The sequence below is a fragment of the Artemia sp. Qi Xiang Cuo genome, chromosome 2 (assembly GCF_049724085.1).
Source record: "Artemia sp. Qi Xiang Cuo chromosome 2, ASM4972408v1, whole genome shotgun sequence".
NCBI classification, from domain to species: domain Eukaryota; kingdom Metazoa; phylum Arthropoda; class Branchiopoda; order Anostraca; family Artemiidae; genus Artemia; species Artemia sp. Qi Xiang Cuo.
The window spans coordinates 5118672-5133623 of record NC_142795.1 but is presented as its reverse complement, the minus strand read 5'-3'; the positions used below and the strand labels follow the sequence as shown (position 1 = coordinate 5133623).

The window sequence follows — 14952 nt, the reverse complement described above, 5'->3', positions numbered from 1 at the left end:
CTGGACACAAATAGTAGTTTCTTTTGAAGTTTCTACGACAACGCGTTCTATAAAAACCTCATGTGCCCCCAGGGCATAACTTACAACCCTTGCCCTGAGGGTTGTGGGGGAGTGTACTCCGTAAAAACATAATTTTTATTTGGAAACCAACAACGCTGAACAAAATGGCTATCTAAAAATTTTGATTGGATGTGTTTGGGGAAAAGGTGGGCGAGAGAGGGGGGCTAGTTGCACTCGAATCACTTTCGACTATTAAAAAGGGCACCAGCCATTTCAATTTCCAATCGAATGAGCCTTTTTTGAAGTTTCTACGACATAGATTTCCATAAAAACTTATATATCCCAGGGCAGAACTTAAAATCCTTGTCCTTAAGCCTGTGAGGGGATTGTCCTTCTAAAAGATATAATTTCCTGAACTTTAAACTGCGTGGAACAAAATGGCTATCTCAAAATTTTGATTGGATGTGTTTGGGGAAATGGTGGGCGTGGAAGGGGTGTTTAAGCAGAATATAAGATAGCGAGTTTCTGAAGACTTATATTCTGAGGACCTTGGAAAGCATTTATAAGAATATTTTCGATGGGCCTTCCAATTACTTTCGACTATTAAAAAGGGCACTAGCCATTTCAATTTCTAATGGAATGAGCCCTTTTTGAAATTTCTACGGCAACGCGTTCTATAAAAACCTTATATGTCCCCAGGGCCTAACTTACAACCCTTGCCCTGAGGGCTGTGAGGGGGTTGTCATCCTCAAAAACCTAATTTACAGAACTTAAAACTACGTTGAATAAAATGGCTATATCAAAAATTTGATTGGATGTGTTTGGGGAAAAATGGGCGTGAGAGGGGGGTTAGTTGCCCTCCAATCATTTTCGACTATTAAAAAGGGCACTAGCCCTTTGAATTTCCAATCGAATGAGCCTTTTTTGAAGTTTCTACGACAAAACCTTATATGCCCCCCAGGGCATAACTTACAACCCTTGCCATAAGGGCTATGGGGGAGTGTCCTCATCAAAAACATAATTTCCATTTGGAAATCACCTACGCTGATCAAAATGGCTATCTCAAAATGTTGATTGGATGTGTTTGGGGGAATAATGGGCGTGTCCTCCCCAAAGACATATTTACTATCTGGAAATCAACTATGCTGAACAAAATGGCTATCTCAAGTTTTGATTGGATGTGTTTGGGGGAATGATGGGCAGGGGGGGGGCTAGGTGGCCTCCAATCACTTTTGACTATTAAAAAGGGCACTAGCCCTTTGAATTTCCAATGGAATGAGCCTTTTTGAAGTTTCTACAACAACGCCTTCTATAAAAACCTTATATGCCCCCAGCGTATAACTTACAACCCTTAACCTGAAGGCCGTGGGGGATTGTCCTCCTCAAAAACATAATTTCTATCTAGAAATTAACTACTCAAAACAAAAAAGATCTCCCACAGTTTTTATTAGATGTTTTTGGGGAAATGTCGGTATAGGAAGGGGAGTTAGTTACCTTCCAGTTACTTTCTACTATTGAAAGTGGCAAAAACTAGTCCGGTTTCCAATTGAATGAACATTTTTCTAGGTTTCTACAATAACTTCTTCGATACGAAATGCCCTGCTCCAAAGGAAAAAAGTAATAAATGATACATTGTGCCAACATCGTTATTATATGCCCTCAGGGCATAACTTAAAACCCTTGCCTCGCGGGCTGTGGGGGAGTGTCTTCCTCAAAAACATATTTTCTATCTGGAAATCAACTACGCTGAACAAAATGGCTACCTCAAATTTTGATTGGATGTGTTTGGGGGAATGATGGGCATGGGGGGGGGCTAGTTGCCCTCCTATCACTTTCGACTATTAAAAAGGGCACATTCCACTCCAATTTCCAATTGAATGAGCCCTTTTCGAAGTTTCTACGACAACTTCTTCGATACGAAGTGCCCTGCTCCAAAGGAAAAGAATAATAAATGATACATTGTGCCAACATCGATCTTATATGCCCTCAGGGCATAACTTACAACCCTTGCCCTGAGGGTTGTGTCCTCCTTAAAAACATAATTTCTATCTGGAAGTGGGAGTGTCCTCCTCAAAAACATAATTTCTATCTGGATATCAACAACGCTGAACAAAATGGCTGTCTAAAAATTTAGATTGGATGTTTTTGGGGAAAAGGTGTGCGAGAGAGGGGGCTTAGTTGCCCTCAAATCACTTTCGACTTTTAAAAAGGGCACTAGACCTTTGAATTTCCAATCGAATGAGGCCTTTTTCAAGTTTCTACAACAAAGATTTCAATGAAAACTTATATGCCCACAGGGCATAACTTATAACCCTTGCCCTGAAGACGCTGGGGGGACTGTCCTGCTCAGAGGTATAATGTCTTGAACATTAAACTGCGCATAGCAAAATGTCTGTCTCAAAGTTTTAATTCGATGTGTGGGGAAGTGGTGGGCGTGGAAGGGGTGTTAGTTGCCTTCCAATTACTTTCGACTATTAAAAAGGGCACTAGCGATTTCAATTTCCAATGGAATGAGCCCTTTTTGAAGTTTCTACGACAGCGCTTTCTATAAAAACCTTATTTGTCCCAGGGCATAACTTACAACCCTTGCCCTGAGGGCTTTGAGGGGGTTGTCATCCTCAAAGACCTAATTTACAAAACTTAAAACTACGTTGAATAAAACGGCTATCGCCCAATTTTTAGGGGATGTGCTTGGTGAAAAGGAGGACACGAGAGGAAGGCTGTGTGTCTTCCCATAACTTTCGACTAGTAAAGAGGGCACTAGTCCTTTGAATTTCCATTCAAATGTGGCTTCTTTGAGATTTCTAAGACAACTCCTTCTATAAAAACCTTACATGCCCCCCAGGGCATAACTTACATCCCTTGGCCTGAAGGCTGTGGGGGACTGTCCTCCTCAAAAACATATTTTCTATTTGGAAATCAACTACGCTGAACAAAATGGCTATCTCAAAATTTTGACGGGATGTGTTTGGGGGAATGATGGGCGGGGGGGGGGGCTAGTTGCCCTTTAATCACTTTCGACTATTAAAAAGGGCACAAGCTACTCCAATTTCCAATTGAATTAGCCCTTTTCGAAGGTTCTACGACAACTTCTTCGATACGAAGTGCCTTGCTCTAAAGGAAAAAAAAATAATAATACATTGCGCACACATCGTTTTTATATGCCCTCAGTGCATAACTTAAAACCTTGCCCCGAGGGCTGTGGGGGAGTGTCCTCCTCAAAGACATATTTACTATCTGGAAATCAACTATGCTGAACAAAAGGGCTATCTCAAATTTTGATTGGATGTGTTTGGGGGAATGATGGGCATGGGGGGGCTAGCTGCCCTCCATTCACTTTCGACTATTAAAAAGGGCACTAGTCCTTTGATTTTCCATTCGAATGAGCCTTTTTGGAAGTTTCTACGACAACGCCTTCTGTAAAAACCTTATATGCCCCTAGGGCATAACTTACAACCCTCACCCTGAAGGCTGTGGGGGAGTGTCCTCCTCAAAACATATTTTCTATTTGGAAATCAACTACGTTGAACAAAATGGCTATTTAAAAATTTTGATTGGATGTGTTTCGGGAAATGGTGGGCGTGGAAGGGGTGTTAGTTGCCTTCCAATCACTTTTGACTATTAAAAATGGCACAAGCTACTCCAGTTTCCAATTGAATGAGTCCTTTTCGAAGTTTCTACGACAACTTCTTCGATACGAAGTGCCCTGCTCTAAAGAAAAAAAAAAAAAAATGATACATTGTGCCAACATCGTTCTTATATGCCCTCAGGGCATAACTTAAAACCCTTGCCCCGCGGGTTTTGGAGGAGTGTCCTCCTCAAAGACATATTTTGTATCTGGAAATCAACTACACTGAACAAAATGGATATCTCAAATTTTTATTGGATGTGTTTGGGGGAATGATGGGCATGGGGGGGGGGGCTAGTTGCCCACCAATCACTTTCGACTATTAAAAAGGGCATTATCTCTTTTAATTTCCAATAGAATGAGCCTTTTTTGAAGTTTCTACGACAACGCTTTCTATAAGAAATCTTATATGCCCCCAGGACATAACTTACAACCCTTGCCCTGAAGGCTGCGGGGGAGTATCCTCCTCAAAAACATATTTTCTATCTGGAAATCAACTACGCTGATCAAAATGGCTTTCTCAAAAATTTTATTGGATGTGTTTGGGGGAATGATGGGCGTTAGGGGGGCTAGTTGCCCTCCAATCACTTTTGACTATTAAAAAGGGCACAAGCCACTCCAATTTCCAATTAAATGAGCCCATTTCGAAGTTTCTACGACAACTTCTTCGATACGAAGTGCCCTGTTCCTAAGGAAAAAAATAATAAATGATACATCCTGCCAAAATCGTTCTTATGTGCCCTCAGGGAATAACTTAAAACCCTTGCCCTGAGGGTTGTGGGGGAGTGTCCTCCTTAAAAACATAATTTCTATCTGGATATCAACTACGCTGAACAAAATGGCTATCTAAAAATTTTGATTGGATGTGTTTGGGGAAAAGGTGGACGAGAGAGGGGGGCTAGTTGCCCTCCATTCACTTTCGACTTTTAAAAACGGCACTAGACCTTTGAATTTCCAATCGAAAGAGCCCTTGTACAAGTTTCTACGACAAAGATTTCAATGAAAACTTATTTGTCCACAGGGCATAACTTATAACCCTTGCTCTGAAGATTGTGGGGGGAGTGTCCTGCTAAAAGGTATAATTTCCTGAACTGTAAACTGCGTAAAACAAAATGGCTATCTAAAAATTTTGATTGGATGTGTTTGGGGAAATGGTGGGCGTGGAAGGGGTGTTAGTTGCCTTCCAATTACTTTCGACTATTAAAAAGGGCACTAGCGATTTCAATTTCTAATGGAATGAGCCCTTTTTGAAGTTTCTACGGCAACGCGTTCTATAAAAACCTTATATGTCCCCAGGGCATAACTTACAACCCTTGCCCCGAGGACTGTGAGGGAATTGCCGTCCTGAAAAGCCTAATTTATAGAACTTAAAACTATTTTGAAAATACTGGCTATCTTAAAACTTTCGTTGGCTTTGTTTGAGAAAAAGGTGGGGGTGCGAATGGTGTTAGTTGCCTCCCAATCACTTTCGACTAGTAAAAAGGGCACTAGTCCTTTGAATTTTCAATCGAATGAGCCTTTTTTGAAGTTCTACGACAACGCTTTCTATAAAAAAAAACCTTATATGCCCCCCAGGGCATCACTTACAACCCTTGCCCTGAGGGCTGTGGGGGAATTTCTTTTTCAGAAATATCATCTCTATCTAAACATCAGCTACTCTAACCGACCGGATTGTCAAAAACTTTTTATGAGATGTGGAGGTTGAAATAATGGGCGTGAGAGGGGGGGCTGTTTAGGCACAGGTAATTGGTAACTATCAAATATGGCACAAGCTACTCCAATTTCCAATTGAATGAGCCCTTTTCGAAGCTTCTACGACAACTTCTTCGATTCGAAGTGCCCTGCTCTAAAGGGAAAAAAAAATAATAAATGATAAATTGTCCTCACATCGTTCTTATATGCCCTCATGGCATAACTTAAAACCCTTGCCCCGAGGGTTGTGGGGGAGTGTCCTCCTCAAAGACATATTTTCTATCTGGAAATCAACTATGCTGAACAAAATGGCTATCTCAAATTTTGATTGGATGTGTTTGGGGGAATGATGGGCATGGGGGGGGGAGGGGCTAGTTGCCCTCCAATCACTTTCGACTATTAAAAAGGGCACTAGCCCTTTGAATTTCCAATCGAATGAGCCTTTTTTGAAGTTTCTGCGACAACGCCTTCTATAAAAACCTTATATGCCCCTAGGGCATAATTTACAACCCTCTCCCTGAAGGCTGTGGGGGATCTTCCTCAAAAACATATTCTCTATCTGGAAATCAACTATGCTGAACAAAATGTATACCTAGAAATTTTGATTGGACGTGTTTGGGGGAATGAGGAGGGGGGCTAGTTGCCCTCCAATCACTTTCGACTATTAAAAAGGGCACAAGCCAAGGCCGTATCCAGGGGGGGGGTTACCCGGTTTGAACCCCCCCCCCCCCCGAAATTTTGACCGAGTCGAAAATTAGTCTAAAAAATACCTATAAAGACAAAACCTTACCAGAAAAAAAATATGCTCCCACACTAAATCCTATTGCATTTTGTGGGTTAACGGTTCTGATCAGCTTACGCAATTAGGTAACCCCATGTTCACCTGACCTTGCGTAGTAACTTAGGGTTATTAATATGTGCTCTGATCGGCTTACACAATTAGGTAACCCCTTGTTAACCTGACCTGGCATAGTAAATTAGGATTAATAATATGCGCTCTGATCAGCTTACGCACTTAGGTAACCCCATGTTCACCGGACTTTGCATAGTAAATTATGATTAATGGGCGCTCGAGGTATGGTATAAGAGAGTGCAAGATTGTCAGTTCAGTTCAGTTCAATATCGGACTTGGCTAAGAGAAGAGCGATTTTCAACATGAAGAGAAAGTGTGACATTACATCGTTTTTCTTGCCCAAGCGGACCAGGGATGTTTCTGACAGTGGCATTAGCGGGACATCTGTGGAGCATTTATCTACATCTGTGGATCTGACGGGAACTGGAGCCATCGTTGAAGCTTCTGAATCACGCGCACTGGAACCAACCACGACGCAACACGCACTTGCACCAACCCAGTCTTCGTCGTTGTTTGCAAATGACATCGGTCGTTTTGTCAACAAATCATCCAGTCTCGATTCAAATTCTAAACTTCGTTTGCTGAAGAGCCCTTGGACTCCAGATATTTCCTACATTTTTTCAGTATCCGAAAAACGGAAGCTGAAGTTTCAGTTAACTTGGCTCGCTCGTTTCAGTTGGTTGTCCTACTCTCCGTCTGAGGACGCTGCTTTTTGCAGATTTTGCGTTCTGTTCTCGTCAGAGACAGCTGGCAAAGGCTGCCACCAGCGCTTGGGGAATCTAGTCACCAAACCATTCGGGAACTGGAAGAATGCGATAGAGTGCTTCACAGCTCACGAACAAGCACAGTTTCATAAAAAACTGCATCGTATCGGCTGAAAACTTCATTTCTGTCTCGGAGAAAAGACAGGACAATATCGTGCACTAACTAGACGCAGCGAGGAAAGCGTAGGTTCAACAAAATTACCAAAATCAGTAACCATGCGCTGAGACAGTGAAACTTTTTTGGTGGCAATAGCTTGCACTTTATTGTACCAGTAATTCTAGCACTGTTTTGGTCTTAGATGTACAACCTTCTCACCGTGATGGTGCCTTCCAAGCACTAATAGATGCCCCTTATAGATACGAAAGTATGCCTAGTGGACGCTTCCTCGTTCGCAAGGGGCGGACTAACGGTCTCGAGCTAACGTAATGTTGCTCGAGGATGTTAGACAAAGTCCACGAGAAAAAATCGGGTAACCCCCCCCCCCCCGAACAAAAATCCTGGATACATCATTCCCCCTGTTTGGGGGAATGATGGGCATGGGGGGGGGAGGAGGGGCTAGTTGCCCTCCAATCACTTTTAATTATTAAAAAGGGCACTAGCCCTTTGAATTTCCAATCGAATGAGGCTTTTTTGAAGTTTCTACGACAATGCCTTCTATAAAAACCTTATATGCCCCTAGGGCTTTTAAATAACTTGAAAGCTATTTTTAAATAGCTTTTAAATAACTTGCTTTTTGATTCGTTGAGAGAAAGAAGGATTTATTGAAAAAAAAAACATATCAACAAAAAATAATTGCTTCCTCCCCTAAAAAGCAAAGCTTGTCCGTGGGGGAGGTAGAAAAAACAGAATCCTTGTTCGCGACTAACAGTTATAATTTTACTAATCTGTCTATAAGCCATCTTTGTTTTCCATTGGTTTTTCGTGACTGGGAGTTTTTCGTCGCCAAGACACGACTTGTCGTAACAACCCCCCTTTATTAGAACCATGGTAGGTTTAGTTCTAGAACTATTAACAGAACTGGTTAGTACTTCACATTTTCACGTACATACCATCCACGAGGATTCCTACTAGATCCGGTTTTTCATGTTATTTCACCAACATTTGTAGTCTAGTCGATATAAGGTTTTTGGTTAATATAAAAACTTAAAAGTGAAAAAAAAATATATGCATACATATATTTATCAATAATAGTAAAAAAAACACACACGCACGAAATAAATCACAGTTTTTCTTACATGACCACTTAAAACACAAAAATTGGCTTACATATTCGGGTACTCACGTTAGCTACAACGGATATTATATACAAACCTTACCGCTGTTTCGATAACCCCTTAATGACGTTTTTTTAATTTCAACATGATAACATAATGAATTGTTGCCAAAAAAAAAACGCTAAATTTCATTGATTTTGAACATAAGCTAATATGCTCCAAAGTGTATTCCAGGGAATTTTTTTTACCCTCTTTAGAAGTGGGTTTAATTTAAAGGAGGTAGGAGAGACCAGGTGTACTACTACTAACAACTCGCTGCAGCAAAATGCCGCCTGTGGCCAAGAAAGCTACGCGCGTTCTTTCTCCATTTCAATCTATTCAAAGCCTCCCTCTTTACACCCCTCCAGGAAGTTCCTATTTACCTTGAATCTACCATGATTAAATTAAACCAGGTATAATCAGGATAAATATGCTCCTGCACCTCTGGGTCAAAGAATAAAAAGGATAAAGATCCTCTAGAGCCATTGATTGGGATAAGTATGCCCCTCCATTTATGGGTCAAAGAATAAAAAAGGATAAAAATCCCCTAGAACCATTGATGGCGCATAGGATGTCGAGAATTGTCGATGACTCGGCTTCCGAGTCTGTTTTACAGGCAAAGGTAGCAAGGATGTCGACCAGGCTTGCGGTCGCTGGAAACAAGCCCCATAATGCCAAGCAGAGTTAAATCCACTGCAATAACACAAGTTAGGTGAAAGAATGCTAGACATCATAGTCATCATCATAGACATCAATGCTAGACACGCACTATATTCCTTTCTTAAATCTCCAAACTAATAATTGTTCAAGCAAAAAACTCAAAACCCCTTTTTTTTCTTCTCTGAAATAAGGAAAACTCAGGTTAAACACTTTAGTTTTGGGATTCATTGATATGTCTAAAGCTACGGATATTCTTTCTAGGATAATATATATATCGTTTATAAAATACCTGTTGAAGTTAAAGCTGAGCTCAGATCAGTCTCAAAAGCCAGCATAAGGCGACATCCAAGCCCGTATCCAGGGGAGGGGGGGATTGACCCTATCCCCGAAACATTTGTCCGATTCGTAAAAACCTAACAAAAATGAATAACAATAAATTCTTTTTATTGTTTTAAAGGTTTTTTTTGTATTTTCTTCTTTTTCTTCTCTACAAAGAGGCAACATACAAATCGAATATTCTAGATATTTTTTTTCTATAAAGATAGTCTTAAATAAATTATCATTATATTTGTATATTTGGATTTTTTATATAACAAAACTTGGCTAATAGCAGTACCGTAACCAGGAGGATAGTTGTGTGCTGCTCATACCTTTTAAATAGGAGAAATTCGAGATTTGTTTATTATAGTTAATTATAGAAGTCTATTACTATACTTTACTACGATTTTGTAATCGAAATGATGAAAAATTACCCAATAAAATTTTTCTTATGTCGTTTTCCTATTTACTCTGGATTGGTGGTGCAAGAGACCCAAATTGTTTTTGTTTGTTTTTCAACGATTGTCTAGGGGACTGGCTTAATTTTTATGTATAAATACTGGTCTTCCCGTCATCTAGGGCGGCATACAGGGCACCTCTTTTAAGGGTAGAATTCCCAATCTTAAGACAACTTATGAGTAATTTGAGTTTAGGAGACTGGGGAAGGAGACTAGATAACGATTTTGGTACATCGCAGTACCATGGGGATTGGCCTTATACAAGAATCAACTAAATCAACCCCTATAGTTTGACCTGACTTCCCTGTCCCTTGTTTATTTGTATAAGTTCAGTTAGGCCTCTTTTGTCATAACTCTTGCCTAAGGCCCTACCAAATTTAGACTCTTTTTATGTGCAACCCTATGCGAGGTTTCCGACCCAAAAATTTTCAGGATTCTGGCCCAAAAATTTTCAGGATTCTGGCCCAAAACTTTTCAGGTATCAGCTTCATGACTTTCAACAGTTCGTGATACTTATCTATTAGATAACAAACTTACATTGAATGACAGTGTCATTTTTATAATGTTTTTCTTATAGCGATCACACTGTCAATCTAACATTACGGCCTAAAATTGTTATGCACATGCGTGACAAATTAGACATTATGTCATGATTCGAAATTGAGCACATATGATTTCAAGCTTGGAGGCAGCCTGGTCACTGGCACTTTACTCAAGTAAATCGCCGGTCTCCTATCCAGCGACTTATAAATAGCAACGCGGCACATTTGCTGCAAGCTTCTTGGATTTGTGTACAGGGCGTGAAGAAAATTGCTAAGTTTCTGACTGCTCACTTCAATGCTCACCTGAGAGTTCAATGCTTTTAAACAACTGTACAGGGGTTTATGATCCATAGAATTGTAATACAAGTCTATTAGCCGTATATAGTTATCATTATTGTCGTTTAGTAGCTCGTCTCGCTTCAATAGCGCCTGGACATAGTGATGCAGAACCTGGAAAAAATAAAAAGTGGTTAATACACAAACTCACGATGCTAGCGATTAAAGGAGGGATGTAAATAATGTGCTTAAGACGATGACACGTACCCATAAACAAGTTGATTTAAACTACATTAGTAATTATATATATTCTGTGAAAGACCGCAATGGGGTGGGAAGGTAAGAATTTAAAGGAAGCAGGAACTTCATGGGAGGGGTTAAAGAGTGAAGCTTTGAAGGAGTAGGAGCGAGCGCAGCTGAATTGGCCTCAGGCGGCTTGGTACTGCAGTAATTTGTTAGTAGTATTCACGTAATAAATCTATGCACCTGTCTCACATTTTTACTAGAGGGTAACAATGAGAATTAAAAAAAAAATATAAAAGTTCATTGGTGAATAATGTTACTTCACTTTAGCATATACCATAGTTTTGGAAATTCAGGTAATGATACATTTTTGTCAAACTCATTACTGGTCTACACTGCCACCTTTGGAGTAAATATGACTCCATAAATGTAATCAGGGGATGGGAATCAGCTAAAGAACTCATTCCCTCTTCCCAAGTCAATTTGGGGGAAAGTGTGACATTCGCCCTATCGTTTTGGGCACGATAGTATCAGCAGGAAATACGAACTAAAAGTAATGTTTAAATTAAACTTAGTTTTAGTTTTTTTTTAAGGACTAGGAACTGCTGTTCTACACCTTAAACGGGTGTCCGGTTGAATTAAATTTAGTTTTTTTTAAGGACTAGGAACTGCTGTTCTGCACCTTAAACGAGCGTCCGGTTGAATTATATTTAGTTTTTTTTAAGGAATAGGAACTGCTGTTCTGCACCTTAAACGGGCGTCCGATTGAATTAAATTTAGTTTTTTTTTTTAAGGACTAGGAACTTCTGTTCTGCACCTTAAACGAGCGTCCGGTTGAATTAAATTTAGTTTTTTTTTAAGGACTAGGAACTGCTGTTCTGCACCTTAAACGGGCGTCCGATTGAATTAAATTTAGTTTTTTTTAAGGACTAGGAACTGCTGTTCTTCACCTTAAACGAGCGTCCGATTGAATTAAATTTATTTTTTTTTAAGGACTAGGAACTGCTGTTCTGCACCTTAAACGAGCGTCCGATTGAATTGAATTTAGTTTTTTTTAAGGACTAGGAACTGCTGTTCTGCACCTTAAACGCGCGTCCGGTTGAATTAATTTTTGTTTTTTTTAAGGACTAGGAACTGCTGTTCTGCACCTTAAACGAGCGTCCGGTTGAATTAAATTTAGTTTTTTTTAAGGACTAGGAACTGCTGTTCTGCACCTTAAACGAGCGTCCGGTTGAAATAAATTTAGTTTTTATTAAGGACTAGGAACTGCTGTTCTACACCTTAAACGGGGGTCCGGTTGAATTAAATTTAGTTTTTTTTAAGGACTATGAACTGCTGTTCTGCACCTTAAACGAGCGTCCGGTTGAATTAAATTTAGTTTTTTTTTTAAGGACTAGGAACTGCTGTTCTGCACCTTAAACGAGCGTCCGGTTGAATTAAATTTAGTTTTTTTTAAGGACTAGGAACTGCTGTTCTTCACCTTAAACGCGCGTCCGGTTGAATTAAATTTAGTTTTTTTTTAAGGACTAGGAACTGCTGTTCTGCACCTTAAACGCGCGTCCGATTGAAATAAATTTAGTTTTTTTTTAAGGACTAGGAACTGCTGTTCTACACCTTAAACGCGCGTCCGGTTGAATTCAATTTAGTTTTTTTTTAAGGACTAGGAACTGCTGTTCTGCACCTTAAACGAGCGTCCGGTTGAATTAAATTTAGGTTTTTTTTAAGGACTAGGAACTGCTGTTCTGCACCTTAAACGCGCGTCCGGTTGAATTAAATTTAGTTTTTTTTTAAGGACTAGGAACTGCTGTTCTGCACCTTAAACGAGCGTCCGGTTGAATTAAATTTAGTTTTTCTTAAGGACTAGGAACTGCTGTTCTACACCTTAAACGGGTGTCCGGTTGAATTAAATTTATTTTTTTTTAAGGACTAGGAACTGCTGTTCTGCACCTTAAACGAGCGTCCGATTGAATTAAATTTAGTTTTTTTTAAGGACTAGGAACTGCTGTTCTGCACCTTAAACGAGCGTCCGATTGAATTAAATATAGTTTTTTTTAAGGACTAGGAACTGCTGTTCTGCACCTTAAACGAGCGTCCGGTTGAATTAAATTTAGTTTTTTTAAGGACTAGGAACTGCTGTTCTGCACCTTAAACGCGCGTCCGGTTGAATTAAATTTAGTTTTTTTTAAGGACTAGGAACTGCTGTTCTGCACCTTAAACGCGCGTCCGGTTGAATTAAATTTAGTTTTTTTAAGGACTAGGAACTGCTGTTCTGCACCTTAAACGAGCATCCGGTTGAATTAAATTTAGTTTTTCTTAAGGACTAGGAACTGCTGTTCTACACCTTAAACGGGTGTCCGGTTGAATTAAATTTAGTTTTTTCTTAAGAACTAGGAACTGCTGTTCTGCATCTTAAACAGACATCCGGTTGAATTAAATTTAGTTTTTGTTCAAGGACTAGCAACTGCTGTTCTGCACCTTAAACGGGCGTCCGGTTGAAACGCTTAACAGTTCAAATAAGTCTGGGATGAGATTGCTATAAAAAAACAACCTAGTATCTCTTTGTGAGAGGCCGAACCAGATAACTAAAAAAAAAGCGCTGAGGTTTATTGGCTAGTGTGCCAGCCCTAGCTGTGTTAATGTAGTAGTAAAATTACAAAAACAAACATAATTAACAATTTATTATCATTATTCAACACAGCAAAAGCATAAAGATCCTACAGAGCCATTGATGGTACAAAGTGTGTTGAATTGACGTTTCAGTTGCTAGGTCTTTTTTAGAGACAAGTAGCAAGCCTATCGCCCAACCTTGTCGGAGGGGGAATCGATCCCTTTGCCCCGTATCGCCAAGCAGAGCATCAATCGACTCTGCTACCACAGACTATTTAACACATGAGAGGTGTTCGTTTATTATGACATAAGAGGTATTTTAAGAAACATCAAGTTAATGGTCATAAGCAAGGAAAGAATAAAAAGCTAACCCAGATGACTTAAACGGAATTAATAAGAAGCGGCTATGAAATTACAGGGCAGTGGCGTTTTGCTAACTAAGAAAATTGGTGTGCTACACAAATGCAAAATATGAAGTAAGTTATATGAAAATATATAAAAGGCTATAAAATTGTATGACTAAATTAATCAATTCAAAGCTTTTAATTTTCTCAGCTCATATCGGTTTTCCTTTTCTTAAAGCTACGCAGCCGACTTAATGAATTCCAGAAGTAAAGTACTCACCAAATGTAGTGACCTCTTTAAGAAGACTGATGATTGTGACTGGTATATAACGACTGGTTCTGTAGTTGATAGATATGTATTTGGGTCAGCACCATACTGTATCAGCGTTTGAGTGAGTTGGTGAACCAAATCAAGGTCAGAAGGGGAGCGAGCGTTCTGCACCATATCCAACAGACTAAGGAGAACATGCTCTGTTCTTGAAGAGAACTTTACGTTCACCTAGAAATGAAAAAAAAAACATATAATTGGTACATCGCGTAGGTGATAGCGTTGATGAATTTTTGTCACCACCTGCAGTATCGCTAGCGTCGGTTTCGACTCTCGAAGGTTACATATGCTCTTTGCTGCTGACGTTTATGCAAGTCAGAGATACATTAAATATTAAACAGATGGCCAATTCGACGAGTTTTTGCGGTGCTCGATTTTGTCTCTTCTGACATGGTGGAATTTCGTCAATCAACAGTAATTAATTTCATAACAATACAAATATTATATAGAGATGCATATAAGCATTTATTTTTTTTATCGTCCCTTCGTTGAAAGATATAAAAAAATGGTACCATTAACAGCAGACTAAATGATTACCATACTTACTAGGGCTTGTATGTACAGCAGGACCAGGCGTTCTTAGCATCCAAATTCAGATATTTACGTGGGACTTTATTTAGCCACAAACTCCCTCACGGTGGCTGAACTTGCAGTCACACTACAAGCCAAAGAACTGGTAACACCAGGATTTGAACCCGTGTCCCGAAAGACACAAGATGATAAAGCTATTATCATATCATTAATAACTTTCTTGGTTATAGAAGAGATTCAACTTCGATTCTGAGTCGCATATAGTCGATGCACATTTCCGTTAGATCAACCACCATTTTTGAAAGTTTTCTTTTCAGTGCAAGATCAATAGTTAAAGGAAAACAAAATGAATTGACTTAAAATCTTGGATTGAAGCTTTTTCACCAATATACTCTTTACTTGTTTTGGTTTAGCTATTAGGGTCTATAGCTTTAGTTTTAATGTCAAATTTGAT

General features: G+C 39.5%; 2 protein-coding genes across 3 annotated transcripts in view; one reads left to right on the top strand and one right to left on the bottom strand.

Moving 5' to 3' along the window:
- Nucleotides 1–14952, top strand: part of LOC148954826 (uncharacterized) — a 53376-nt gene that overhangs the window by 17236 nt on the left and 21188 nt on the right. The window lies entirely within an intron of this gene.
- The window catches only part of LOC148954825 (uncharacterized), an 81988-nt gene continuing 75132 nt past the window's right edge, over nt 8097–14952 (bottom strand). For both annotated transcript variants that reach the window (XM_089098807.1, XM_089098816.1), the window contains 2 exons: nt 13920–14138; nt 8097–10619 (listed from right to left, as the gene is read on the bottom strand). In XM_089098807.1, coding sequence (XP_088954933.1) covers nt 10275–10619; nt 13920–14138 — 564 coding nt within the window. In that variant the 3' untranslated portion in view covers nt 8097–10274. The remainder of the gene's footprint in view (nt 10620–13919; nt 14139–14952) is intronic.